Here is a 15393-nt window from a genome sequence, read left to right as displayed (position 1 = left end):
GAGTTTAGTAATAGATTATTGTTGTTATTTTACATGGTAATAGATTGTCGTCGTTGTAGTGTATCAGGAAGTTTTGATTTAGTAAGAGATATACGTATGATTACCTAGGTTTTTATTTATACAGGTTCTTTTAGAATGATGTTGTTCAACAAGCTATAACTTTGTTAGCTTCATTCTGTCTTGTTTATCAGAACTATCAATAACAAAAACAATGATTGAAGAAGTTCTTACGAATGTGTTTTTCTCTGACCGTTTTTCAAATTAAACATATTTCGAATCACTTAAGACGTGACTTGCGTTTTATTCACTTTTCTTACTGTTAAAACAGTTAGAGTTAAGTGTTAGTATGATGGAGGGAATAATCCTAAAACAATCTATTAAAGTGACAATTGAAGGTGAGAGTTTTGCAATTTGTTGAACTCTGGACGGAGGAAAATGTATGTCTTGTTCTTCTGTTTCGTTATATTTCTAAATAAATGTTTGTTGTTTATGGGAGTAAAGGTGTGGCTCATTAAACGCTGTTCCCGAGATATTTGTTTTGTTACAATTGGAGATTACAAATATAAGATCAATTAACAAGTGTGCTAAGGCTTCCGATTTCAACTAAACAGCCTGTGGAAGTCACAGGATAGTGATAGGAAGACAATGTTACGGCCTGTGGAAGTCACAGGATAGTGATAGGAAGACAATGTTACGGCCTGTGGAAGTCACAGGATAGCAATAGAAAGACAAGGTTACGGCCTGTGGAAGTCACAGGATAGCAATAGGAAAACAAGGTTACGGCCTGTGGAAGTCACAGGATAGCAATAGGAAAACAAGGTTACGGCCTGTGGAAGTCACAGGATAGTAATAGGAAGACAAGGTTACAGCCTGTGAAAGTCACAGAATAGCAAGAGGAAAACAAGGTTACGGCCTGTGAAAGTCACAGGATAGCAATAGGTAGACAAGGTTACAGCAGTGGTTAACGGTTTCAAGACTGTTAAGGTTGGTTCATAATAATCAATTGACAGGATATTTAAGAAGAGAGAAAACGAAAGAGTACTTTCTAACTGTGTTCTACTGGCTAGGAATTTTTAAATCTGTTTCTGATTAATTTACCAGTTGTGAACAACTACCAGAAAAACTAAGAGAACGAGATATAGTTCCAGTCATATCAATGTCTATGATTGACATTCCATTTCACAAAGCTCGTGTTGGAATACTTCTGAGTAGAAATCCCGAATGTGTTTGTTGGTGACTTAGTTAATTATACATCACATCAACAACCACAGAACTCTCAATAGCAGCAGCAATCATTGTAGAAGAACTTACCTCAATATTTAGCAGAACCGGTGTTCTATAAGAAATATTAATAGTCCAAGTCTGTGGTCTTCATTATAAGAGGTAATACAGTATACTGTCCTCACTATAAGTGATGTGCAAGATGTCACAGTTTGTGGTCATCACTATATGTGGTGTGCAAGATGTCACAGTTTATGGTCATCACTATACATTATACAGTTAAATGGAACTTAAAAAGTACGTTTTATACTAATGAACCTGAGACATGGTACAAAATCTTCCCATTTGCTGTTTTGTTAATAAGAAGTTCTACAAGAATTTGTGGTAACCAGCAGGTACTGTGTGAGCCACCTACTAGCAACATTGAGGGATACGTGGGACCAGCAGGTACTGTGTGAGCCACCTACTAGCAACATTGAGGGATACGTGGGACCAGCAGGTACTGTGTGAGCCACCTACTAGCAACATTGAGGGATACGTGGGTAGGAAATGTGGAAAGAGAAGAAGGTACTTATTGCGCAAATAAGATGTGCTTAACCAAAACATGAGATTTAGTATGGGGGACAATTACAATTTAAACATGATGACCTGCTGCTTATCCTTTCACCCAGCAGTTTAAATAAAAGAAAATGACATTAAGGAGATTTCTCTGATGGATTATTGAAACAGTGTTGAAGGAAGGCTTAAATTTAATGTAGGTCTGTTAACTAAGTGATATTAGAGACAAGTTCTTAATATTACATCCAGTAGGTGACTCCAAATTAATTACACAAAAATGCCAGCATGAAATTTTTAGCTTGTTGGTTCACAAAAGAAGAATCACACATTTAGTTGCATCTTCATAGCTTTTCAAGTTTCCATTTAAAAACACTTGATATTAAAGTGTTTACTGACATATACCTATCAGCATCAAGTTATACCACTTTAGCAATTCCCAAGCTTTAGTTGGAAGCTTTGGGACATGCCCATTTTCATCACCAATGTTGATAATGAAAAAAACAACAATAATGTTCACTCTTATTTGCACCAGACAAAACTTATCATTTGATGTATATCACATTGCTCGTGTTGACGAAATACTTGACACGTTTGTTGATTCCAAGCTTATAACGTTAGATAAAAACGGTGTCGATGAGACTCCTTTGACATCACAAACTCGTGAAAAGTCAACTTTTACATTTGGTCTGTTTCAATGTATGGTGATTATGTTTGGGCTGTGCAGCACTTGCTACATTTTACCCATTAATAAAGTGCTAATGTTTGTTGTTTGTTATTAAGCACAAAGCAATAGAAATAGCAATCCGTGTTACGCCCATTACGGTATCGAAACCCGATCTCTAACAGTAAAAGTCCGTAGATATACCACTCTTCCGTCCCTCGCTGGTACAGCGGGAAGTCTACCGATTTACAACTTTAAATTCAGGGGTTCGATTCTTTTCGGTAGACTCAGCAGAGAGCCCGATGTGATTTTGCTATAAGAAAACGCACACACATACACATCACTGTGCTACTGGGGTCAAGCGCTAACGCAAGCAGAAGGATATGGAGCATCATATTTTATAATAGTAACACAAGTTTCTGTATAAAACGGAATAACAGTAGAAAGATGACGAAATGATGAAACACTTAAATGTGTTGTTACGCATTAACAAGACGGTTAAATCCTTGAAAATACAGTACCTAGTCAAAGTTACATCCTTATTTATCTTCACGGACGATCCATGGAAACTTACACACGCTTCTTGACTGCTCACATTTTATCTTTACAGCTGTTGCCAATTGTTTAAAAGAACAATCAAAATTTACTAACAATGTTCGTTGCTATGCAGCATAAGCACGCGGAAAAATAACAGATAAAGAATAATACATATAGCTGAACATAATGTTTGAGAATTGATTGAATGCCAAGTGAAAATGGACGTCTTATTAAAATGTGTATTTTTCTTTCGTTTGCTTGATAAAATGTGCAGTTATTTGACTTGGAGTGAAAAGCAGGTATCAATAAATGGACTAAGACAGCAAAAATGACAAGAGAATATTGTTGTGGGTTTCATACTATGTTTAACTTGAACCCCATGGTTAAGGTCTTTATTATACAGATGGTTGAATAGCTCACATTAAAAAGGCTTGAGATATGCGTATCGGTAGGTCATGTGGTAACCACAATCGACATCGTTCGATGTCAGCGAAGACCAATTTTGGACATTAAAATTACAAAAACATTTGTATTCCTTCAACTTAATATTCTTAATATTTAAGTTTTAAAGTTGTACTTATCCTCACAACCAATAGGTTGAATTTATAAAAAGGTTATACATATTATTTAATTCCTATATGGTTGTGAGACATCTCCAATTTTTGTCTGACGCTTTTTGTCACAACACTTCTTATCCTTGTGATGAATATTTTATCGCTGTTCCCTTCTAGATGGAGTGAGTTTTAATTTTCACATGTTTACACAATATGATCTTATATTGGAACACATTGCACATGTTTGTCGATTTTCGTGTGTCTGATACATTTGTATTAGAATTATTGTTGTTCGTATTTTATCAGCACTACACATTTGAACGTAACAAATGAAAGATCTGGCTTAGTTATCTTGTGAACAGCATTTTTTTTGCCCATGATATTCGTTTACAACTTTTTTTTTCATCACCCATTTTACTTATTTCATCGGTTAATATGACCACCTTATAAGTTTTTTTACTGTGTTTGTGAAATTACAGCTTTTCTTGAAGAAATTCCAAGCTGATTTAAAATGTTTTAAAAATTATTTCTGAATTTTCCAAAACTTTAAGCCTCCTCTACAGCTTAGCGGTTGACAGAACAAAGATAGCCCCTTGTGTAGCTTAACAACAACAGCCATAACTATAAGGTTCTTTAGGCAACAACTGGAACTCTTTGAAAACTATGCTGAGAAAGCAAAACACAGATTACATTATATACTTCATGGGCTTTCACTCGTTGTTTTGAACGACTGTTACCTGCCTTTGTCAACTTCAAAGTAAACATTGAGACTTCCTACAGCCATCTTGATTCTTGAGTAAAAGTGGAATGGAAAATTTCTCAAAATGTAAGTCGATTATTCTTTTTTGGACGATAATATATACGACTGTGCTAATTTTCATTTAAATTCGTATATTCAATCCAAAGAGCTTCCATTCGAGGGCCTAAATATCAAAAGTTTTAAAACATAATTGTAGATATTTATTTAATTTTTTCCCGTAAGATACTTGTGTGCAAGTTAGTGAATCTAAATCTGAGAGCCGCAACGCCCATTCCAGTTTTTAAGTGAGCCAATGGATACAGTCCTGAGAGAAACGATAAGCTATTGAAATTCAACACGGAGATTAACTTTGAACATTACTGTTTTGAACAACTTTTCGAGCGTTAACACCTGTTTATGTAAACTGGTTACAACAAACCTGAGAGACAACCCCAATTTCATTTTACTCTGTTTTTTATTTGTTTGTTGTTAATCACGAAGCTACACAATGGGCTATCTGTGCTGTGCCCACTGCAACCTGATTTTGAATGGTAAGCTTTCCGACTTATTGCTGAGTTGCCCACCAGTGAAACAACGATAGATTTACGGATTTACAATGCTAAGATCTGGGATTAAATTCCTTGCGATATGTGGTCCGGCATGGCCAGATGGTAAGGGCACTCGACTCGTAATCTGAGGGTTGCGGGTTCGAATTCCCGTCACACCAAACATGCTCATCCTTTCAGCTATAAGGGCGTTATAATGTGACGGTCAATCCCACTATTCGTTGGTAAAAGAGTAGTCCAAGAGTTGGCAGTGGGTGGTGATGACTACTTGCCTTCCCTCTTGTCTTGCACTGCTAAATTAGGGACAGCTAGCGCAGATAGCCCTGTATAGCCTTGCGCGAAATTCAAAAACAAACAAACAATCTCTGTGATATGCACAGTATGTAGCTAAATGTGGATTTGCTCTGAAACAAATACACAAGCAATATTGCTGAGCCATTAGGAGCTCCCGATTTTGAAACTCTTCTCACGACTGAGGTGACGTTTTTAAAAAATTGGTTTATCATGTGTAAAATGTTGAAACCTGTACGTAAAATTCAAAGTCGTTTTGTTGAAAGTGTAGAGAGACTTAAAAAAAACAAGTAGGTATTTATACACAGGCACAACTGAGAATTTTAAACATACAGATTGTTCAGTTTGTCTTCTGATATGTGAACAGACAAAGACAACGCTGCTTAAAATCTTTGTGATGCGATTTCAAGGAAAGACAAAGTACTTGTCTGTAAACCGAAACCAGAGGCACTGTGTATCTATTAATATCGAATAATTGTAGATGAGTTTTCTGTTTGATAAAACCAGCTTTTCACACGTGACCATGTGAATGACTCGGATAAACTTTCATTTTCCAAAGACCCTGCTATGAAACGTTTTCTCGTTCATCACTTTAGGTCTATAGATGCGTGATAAGAGTAATGATAAAATCTGATAGCTCTCCCCGACCAGAATTAGCTGTTGACAAACTGCCTTCCTTCTAGCGTATCTGATCCAAAATTAGGGACGTTTATGCGTATATAACCATTCTGTAGGTCTGTCCCAGATTTCTTAGAGGAAAAAACAAATTCTAACCTACTTCTTCTCTAACGCTACTGTAACCAGTTAAAGAAAGAAGTAGGCTTAAGTGCCATGTCAATGTTAGAAAACTAGTTCCCCTTAATGATATGCCAGTGTGAGTTTAAAACTAGTCCCCATTAATAACATATCAGCGTGAGTTTAAAACTAGTCCCCATTAATAACATGTTAGCGTGAGTTTAAAACTAGTCCCCGTTAATGACATGTCAGCGTGAGTTTAAAACTAGTCCCCGTTAATGACATGTCAGAGTGAGTTTAAAACTAGGGTCTCCTTAAAATTAATATATAAAATAAATCAATCGGCCCCAGAATTACATGGATGAACACACACAGAAATATTGAACAATTTTATTGTATAGACATTTATTTATACACAATTTTTTGTTGAGAAGTTTTGAGCTGAAACTCAGATTTGAGATGTCGTACAAAAGAAACATGTCAAAAAGTTGTTTGGTTTTGTTTTTTTAATTTCGCGCAAAGCTACACGAGGGCTATCTGCGTTAGCCGTCCCTAATTTCAGTGTAAGACTAGAGGGAAGGTAGCTAGTCATCACCACCCACCGCCAACTCTTGGGCTACTCTTTTACCAACGAATAGTGAGATTAAACGACACGTTATAACACCCCCACAGCTGAAAGGGTGAGCATGTTTGGTGTGACGGGTATTCGAACCCACGACACTTAGATTACGAGTTGAGTTCCCAAACGACCTGGCCATGCCAGTGTAATGATTTCAAACTACTCCCTGTAAATGTTACCCCCGGTAATTTGAATTCGTTTTCATATTACCGAGGGTAGGACAAAATCGATTTCAGGTTAACCCCGAGGGTAGTCTGAAATCGATTTAATCTTACCCCCCTTGATTTCAAACTACCTCCTTCCCGATAGACTCGTTTTAACGGTTTGTTAAGATGCTAGAGTTTTTTATCGCACTCAGTATGTGTAAATGAGATTAACACATTAATAATAATGTAAAAATTCGAATATTTATGATGTTCTATATTTCATGCTATCAATCACTCATTTTTATTTCAGTGCGCATAAAGAAATATAAAAAAATTAATATGTATAAATTACAATATATTGAATGAAGACAGTATGTAGACCTTGTGGTCTGTCGAGGACGAGCCCTTAAAATACCTTTTATCTTATATAAATCATCAATTTTAATAAAAGAAATAATAGGCCTTTTGCCTATTATCATGCACTTAGATACGTACTCGACATGCACTACAAATATTAAAAGCAATCATTATGTTTGTCATTTTGGCGTTAGAAGAGGGGGTAATTTGAAATTAAGGGAGGTAATTTAAAATCGATTTCATGTTACTCCCCCGGTACTCTGAAAGCGATTTCATATTACCAAGGGGGTAACTTGAAAACGGGGTAATTTGAAATCGTTACACCGGGCCTATCAAAAAGTTTGTTGATGACAATTAAGTATCTCAGTTATTTAACAAAGTACAACTATTAACAGCTTCATTGCTTCGTTTCTAGAAATAGAAAAAATGACTATCCTTTCTGATGGGGTGGGGGCTGAGAAATTTGAAATTTCGGGAAATTACTGGCAACGTTCACCTCAACTGTGATTGGTTCTAAGTGAAGTGACGTCGTTACTATGTTAATCAGATATCAATTCGCAATTTTACCAAGATAGTATTACAATCACTTATAGAGTTTCTGCCTTCAGATTGAAAAACAACAACAACAATTGAAACAGGTTCCAGATCTGAGATCCGGGAAAATCCGTACGAAATCAAGTGTAAGCAAACAGTGTTATCCACGCTTCTGTCCTTTAAAGAATTTTTCAGGAAACGTATCATCAAAGGAAATCCCTTTTTCTGGACAGACATACCATTTATATTGTATTTCACCGTATCCAGTAAAAAAAAGATCGCCATTCACTCGCATGACACAATTGTTAAGTTTTTCTTCTTTAACGGATTTCCTTTATCTTAGGGCACGCTAGCAAGTTCTTTGATGTACACCATGGAGTTCTCAACACGCAATGTAAATATGTGTGAGCAAGAAAAGAGTAAACACAAAATCTTACTCCTATTCACCACAATCACTTCAATGAGGACACTTTAGACACTTTACACATATATACAACAGCTTAACTGGATGAATCACGTTCAAGATACACAATAAACAGCAGTAACTGTTCTGATAGTTTGACAAATCTTTGAAGTAGAAACTAGTTTTTATGACGTCATTATAATCTGGCGGTTTAAAATGGTAAGAGGAATAGCGTTATTCTTTACATAGTAGAAGTAGTTTTCCATCAGATATATGCACAACTTAATCATATGAATTATTTGAGCTAGGAACTTCTCGATTGGTAGATAATACGAGGTTATTTTTCATGACTTACGAACATTTTAGTTGTAATTATGACCAAGAACACTCTTGTAAGGTAGATATAGTATGGTATAATCCCAGACTGTTGCTAGCTTCTGTGCCATACCTATTTCCAATTCTCTATATAGATAACTGTTGTGGATTAGGCAGTCATTAAAGGTAACATCAAGATTCTGTGTTAGTGACAGTTAGGACGTAGGACAGCACCGAGGGATAATTTATTAGTTCTTTATATTGGTAACAGTTGTGGAGAAAACAACCGTCATAGGATTATGTTTTAGTTCTTTATATTGGTAACAGTTGTGGAGTAGGGAACCACTTCAGGATTCTTTACATTGGTGGCAGCTATAGATCAGGAAGATATGACACGAACAGGTCCATGACATATTTTAGAGAGGTATAGTGGTGTTCTGAAAAAGAAAAAATAACTAAAACTCTACAAAAATATATTAACATGCACACAAATATAATTTATTAATGAAGTTAATGCGTAGGAAAATGTTAGTTGTCGATTTATATTTAACCAGCTTTGAAAATTAAGATTATAGATAAAATCATATATTCCAAAGTTTCTTTTCGATCTATTGACTTGTTTTTGTTGAAGTTCTGAAAACTTTGTATCAGTATTGTCAACAAATATATTCGATTTGGCTTTTTTGTTGTAGAACGCTGTTTTATGTTATTGAATTGAAAACTCAGTTTGCATTCCTGTGTCTGTTTCAGGCCGTTATTTATCTTACTTTATCTCTTTATAAAAAATGTCAAATGTATTTCAAGGAAGAACGTTTACTGCGATCTTTCCTTGGACTATATTTAGACATAACTTAGATCTAACAACACCAAAATTAGTCTACACTTCGATGTCGGACAGCCTTTTTCATGTCACGTATTTGTACACATTTTTTTCGTCTGTTGTTAAATTGCCCTCCCTACATTGACGTCTAATTTTGTTTAAAAGTGGGGTGGTGGTGAAAATAGTGAAGAACTAATAAGTGAAACAGTGCGAGGTTTTTTTTGCTAAACAATATTCAAAGCGAATGGGGTGATACATGTCTCCCCACACCTCATCCCCCTTTGGGCGCCTGTTTTTCAGTGCACGTTTTCATGGACGAACAACATGAAAGGCAGCTCAGTGACGAACCAGTGTTCACTTTGAGCTTCTAACCCTAAAAGAAACCGATGTAATAGTGGCATATATTTACGTACTTCGCTTACCATCTGTTGTGCGGGAAGTAGATATGTCAAGGAGATATATATTGTGCCAGAGATTAGGCGTGGGAACAATGCTTTCGCATAATTGCCTTTGATAGCTTTGTTCAGACAATATCGCATAAGCTTGTCTGAGGAAGTGAAAAATAACATCAAAATTAAAACCTGTAGCGATATTTTGAAAGAAACTTACCAAACGTATGGTCATAACTACTTAATGGTATCTTTAGTTGTTTACGTGTCTGGAGTGTCATTTATTTAATACTATTGGTCAAGTTATTATCTCGCAAGTATTTCCCCTTGTCGTGTTACGTCATGTTCAGGGAATTAAACAGTATAACAAAAGTTATAACTACAGTTTTGGAAGTTACTTTGTGGTCCGTTGTTAATTTAACATTAAAATAATTTCGTCATAAAGGTATATTACTTGCAGAAATAATACTAAATAGCAACTAAGTGGTAATGTTCTTCTGAGCTCGAAGTGTGAAAGTAAAACGTGTCTATTGATTTGTTAAAGTTTTTACTTAATATATTTTACTTTTTTAACGACCTAAACAATAAAATAATAATATTAATTTTTCAGACTTTATGATCTAGCTTTTAATATAATTATCTGACACGTAACTGAATACTCTAAGGGGATAGCAGTATATATAGAAACTTACAAAGATAAAATTCGGGCAGATAATCCACTGCGGCTTTGCTCTAAAACATGTTGTTACATTCAGGCATTATTATACAGCAAGTTGGATCTGTTTTATCGCATTGTGTTGCTTTACCGTGAATATGTTATTAGAAGAACTAATTTCTCCATCACACCAAACATGCTCACCCTTTCACCGTGGGGGCGTTAAGGTGACGGTCAATCTCACTATTTGTTGGTAAAAGAGTAGCCAAAGAGTTGGCAGTGGATGGTGATGGCTAGTTGTCTTCCCACTGTTATATTAGGGACAGCTAGCGTAAATAGCCCTCGTGTAGCTTTGCACGAAATTCAAAAACAAACAAACAAGAACTAATTATCTGTGTGTGTGTTGGTCTGTGTTTCCGTGCAAGTATCTAGAAGGCTAATGGATCGATATACACAAAACTTTGAAACAAGATGGAAAGTCATTATGGGACAGTTCTCTGCAGATTTAGTCCGGAACTACATCCGAATCCAAATTCTGCATTACTTTGAAGGGAAGATAGGACATTTTCGCGGTTTTCAGTTTATAATTCTTGCAAAATATGGTCGGATTTCTACCAAACTTCTTATACACATCATGATCAAAACTCTTAAAAAGAAAAGGATCTGGATCTCAGGAGGATTTTCTGAGTTTACGAAGGTGAAGTTTTACATTGTGCGATATAAACACATGCATTTCAAAAGTGTACAAAAGAACGAGAGTATGGAATTTCTCTGATTTCTCTTGTTATTAGAACCAACAAACATATTATCAAAGAAATATTTAATGGACAAAAGCGAAATATCAACGTGTAAAAGCATATATGTATTAACTGAAAGCTTAATAATATAATCCATTCTCATTCTTGAGAATTGTAAGAACTAGGTAAAGAATGTAGCATTTAAAAATGTACTAAATGTAATTCTAATGTTTTATGACGAATATTATTCTATTGTTTCTACTCTGATTTGTAAAGTTGTCTTTTCACCATAAAACTGTTGTTTTTTTTTAAAAGTTGTTTATATAAATAATTTTCGAAAACATACTGAAAAGTACCAGAAAACGCATAAACCTCTAGTTAACTATAATAAAATGTGTAAATCATATTGTAAGCTATAGAAAAATATAATGTATGACTACAACAAGAGTTTAATGACTTATTAATTTTTGTTTAAAATGTGCTTTGAAAATGTTTCTCTTGACTTATTAGTTTTTGGCTCAAAGTTTGTTTGGGAAACGTGTTTCTTAAGTTATTAGTTTAGATTGAAAGTGTAACTGGGAAACATACCTCGCGGTTTATCAATTTAGATACAAACTGTGACTGGGATACCTGTCTCTTGATTTAGTAGTTTAGACTTAAACTTTGATTAGAAAACATGCCTTTCGATTTATTAATTTAGGCTTAAACTTCGAATGGGAAATATGTCTTTTCATTAAGTGCTTTAGGCTTAAACTGTGATTGGGAAACGGGCCTTTAGATTTAGTAATTTAGGCTTAAGCTGTGTCTGGGAAACATGCCATTTGATTTTGTAATTTAGTTTTAAACTGTGACTAGGAATCATATATTTCGGTAATTGGTAATTTTGTTGAAACTATGTTACGACTAACAGGTACGATTAAGTCAAATTTTGTTGCCACTTTACTCGTGATAATGCGATATTTATAGTAGGGAAAAGAAAGGAAGTTTGTTTAATTATGTTTGAACAAGGAACTGTGTACTTTTAAACAAAATAAAAACTATGACTTTTTTGTTTATTTTTCTTTAATGGTTTAGTCAAATTACACAATATATGTGCAGAACTTTGCAGTGCATTTGGTTACTTTGTGCAAGACGCGCTTTTCATTTTAAAATTTTTGTTTACGATGATAGTATTATGAGCTCGTAAAGAAATCTAGCATGTTAAAGTAACGATTTTGCAGGTCGTAGACGTTACTGTTAGGCCTCTTAAAATTACCGAGCTCGTCTTTGTGTGACCAGATAACATGACCTCCAAAACATGGGTAGTTATTAAAATGTTTACTTTTGACACAGTTCTGACTGTACTTCATAATTACAGGATAATTTTCTGTCGCTTTTTTTACAAGATTAACAATCGAAATGTAGTGTCTGATATTTTCTTAACACTGAGGTTAACAATTAAAATGTATATTCAGTTTTCACGATGAGATTATACATTAAAATTTGTTTGTTGACTTATTTTTCAGTGTGATTAATAATGAAAATAAGTATATTTGGAGTTTTTACCGTGTTGACACTTTTTTACAATGACGTTAGCAGTAGAAAATGTGGATATATACTCCAGAAAGTTTCTTCATGCTTTAAATTGACAACTAAAGATATCTATTACATTATCTTATCCATTCAGCACAACCTGCCTGAAAAGTTCAAAACATGGATTAAAAGTTTTAAAAGCCTAAAGCCAAGGTTAAGGATCTTGACACAGTCTGTCCTGGTAAGTCAAAATGGTCACGTAACTAGACTCGAGCCCCTGTGGGCTAGTACATCTGGTCCCTCTCAGTAATTGATTTATTAATTGTTTAGTCATTTTTAGCTGTGATTGCATGATTAACTGGACAGAAGGAATCTCCCAAATGTTATTTTGGAGCTACTATCGCAGTTACTGTCTTCAAATATTGTTCCTTTGTAGTTTCAATATCTGATATTGTTTGCCAGAAGTATATTATCATTGTATCTGATATTATTATTACAACTCAGAAGTATGTCATAACTGTGTCTGATATCGTTATTAAAACCTAGAAATATGTCATAACTATATCTGATATCGTTTTTAAAACCCAGAAGCGTGTCATGATTATATCTGATATCATTATTACAACCCATAAGTATGTCATAACTGTATCTGGTATTGTTATTACACCCCAGAAGTATGTCATAATTATATCTGTTATCGTCATTACAGCCCAAAAGTATGTCATAACTATATCTGATATTGTCATTACAACCCGAAAGTATGCCATAAAATGACTGTAGTTTTAAAAATTACGATTTGAACTACTAAAGCCATAGAAACCAATATACCTTAAATTTGTTATGAAAATCACGTAAATTGATGAACTATACATTGAACGAAATCTCTCTTGAACAGCGACTTATGGCAAAGAAAAGACAGATCCAAATTGTACACATCTCTGATTTTGAATATGAAATGTTGAAATTAATGAGGAGAAAGTATTTTCATTTATATGGTTTGTATGATAAATTTAGGCCCGTTTCTAATTTTAAAAGTTTATTGCAGTGACATCTGAACAATATAGAATTTAAGTATAAATATGTCTTAGTTCAGTGATGTCACAAAAACTTGTGCTTTTTTTAATGCCTAATTTCTCTTTTCAAAACTTTTTACTATAGTGTTTCAATGGACATAAGAAGGTTTTATTTATAACCAAGTTCTAAATACAATGAAGTTCCAATTGTAATATGTATAATTTATCTATTACTAGCTGGTAATTCCTCTTTAATCCTGAATTTAAGCTTTTGAAAGAAACACTAAATGTCGGTAAGAAAGCTAACTTCAAGAGGTAATAATAATATCGTTTACACTAGTATTATGTTTCTTTTAATTACCACTAGTTTTTAATAATACTTATAAAAGCAGATACTCTGTTTGAAACTATGTTATCTCAATGGAATTGGTTGACGCCGTTGTTTTGGTTTTGAGTTACGATGTAATAAAACAGAATAACAACAAGTTCAAGCGTTTGCTATGACATTTAAAGACGTTCCCAGAACTTGTGACTTAGTTATTACATGGATATTGTTATAAAAGAAAACACTGTATAGTACTGTAAAGTTCTGATAACCTACTGAGTAAATATTTAAAATACCATTTCGATGAACAATTTGAATCATCCACCCCTACATAGACAGTGGTGCTACCTGTCTGATAATTAAAACTTCTTTCCCTGTAAGAATCCTTAGTCATAAACTATAATATTCTCACCGTACATTGCCACCAGCTGGTGCTGCTTCCTTTACAACATCATGGTATCAGCCACACGATATTCAGTCATGTTGAACAGGGGCGAGATTCTATTCTGTAAATTGGATTTAAAATAGATAGGTTTATTTCAAGTATTAAGTATTTATCCTTAAATAAATATATATATAGTAAGAATAATATCAGTTAGAGTGCGCATTTGGTATAATGTACCTTGCGATACGTTATACGTAGTCTCTGACAGTATTTATAAGGTGACAGTTGATACAAACGTGAATCATCTATATCTAGACCCTTTAATAATTTCATTTGTTTTTTGACCTATCAGCGTTTGGCATTTTACTAAATTTTGTTTTATGAGCTGATTTTTTGAGTATTTTTATATACAATTATCTGTCACAGTGTTATAAGTTAGATAAGTTATTTACTTCTTCGGAAGGCGTAAGGCTTAATTTTAAAAATCTCTGGTTTATCGTTTATCGAGTGTTTGATTGATACTAGATTGCCTTATTATTTTGTTACGTAATCTTTCAATCAACTTACATATTGTTGATTTAAATTTCTAATCATTTGGAAATTTCTTCTGGAATTAATGCCAAAACCAACAAAAGTTAGATAGTGATTAATGTTACAGTTAGTACCATACACGACTGGTGCCAAATAATTGTATATGTCGTGTACACCCCAGTCAGGCCTTTGACCCCTGATTCATATAGTTTGTTGACAACTTGGTGTATTTTTTCTAATAGAAAACTAAATAAAAATAAATAATTCAGGAGCAAGTTGAGTGCAGACTGGTGTAACTCACTAAGACCACCTTTAAATTTGAGATGTGGGGAGATTATTTTTTAAATATTTTTATGGGGTCTCTTTGCTTACCACTAGCTGAGAATCAGTGTTATTTACGACCATCTTAGCCTAATTATTAATTAGTTATTAAAATTTTGATTACTAGGTTATGATCAGTTCCCATCCCATGTTTATACTACTAATGTGCTGCCTGCCATCTCTAGGGAAGTCCTGAAAACGACAATTTCTGTGATAACAATGTCCAGGAATTGACACCTGGCCTTCTTGATAGAGAACCTGGTGTGTTACCCTCTAACGTGGGGTCCAAATTACTGATTATGACAAACAAGTGATGGGTGATTTAACAAAATCTAACCAAACGTAGCTGGGTTTTTAGCCTTCCTATCGTAACCAGCTGACATACACGAGCAAAAACAACACAGACCCCTTTTGGTTCTTGCTAAGTTTAGTTAAACATAACTTATTGTTCAGATTGCAACATTGGAAT

The 15393-nt window shown here is 34.3% G+C and overlaps 1 protein-coding gene across 2 annotated transcripts in view; it reads right to left on the bottom strand.

Moving 5' to 3' along the window:
- Positions 1–6904: 6904 nt before the first annotated feature.
- LOC143237369 (uncharacterized) overlaps positions 6905–15393 on the bottom strand; it is a 33507-nt gene continuing 25018 nt past the window's right edge. For both annotated transcript variants that reach the window (XM_076476547.1, XM_076476546.1), the window contains 2 exons: positions 14100–14193; positions 6905–8673 (listed from right to left, as the gene is read on the bottom strand). Coding sequence is in view for 1 of the 2 variants with exons in the window: in XM_076476546.1 (XP_076332661.1) it covers positions 14131–14193 (63 nt within the window). In the remaining variant the exon portion in view is untranslated. The remainder of the gene's footprint in view (positions 8674–14099; positions 14194–15393) is intronic.

Source organism: Tachypleus tridentatus, chromosome 13 (assembly GCF_004210375.1).
Source record: "Tachypleus tridentatus isolate NWPU-2018 chromosome 13, ASM421037v1, whole genome shotgun sequence".
NCBI lineage: Eukaryota > Metazoa > Arthropoda > Merostomata > Xiphosura > Limulidae > Tachypleus > Tachypleus tridentatus.
Note: the sequence above shows the minus strand (reverse complement) of the source record. Positions and strands in the feature narration are given on the sequence as shown.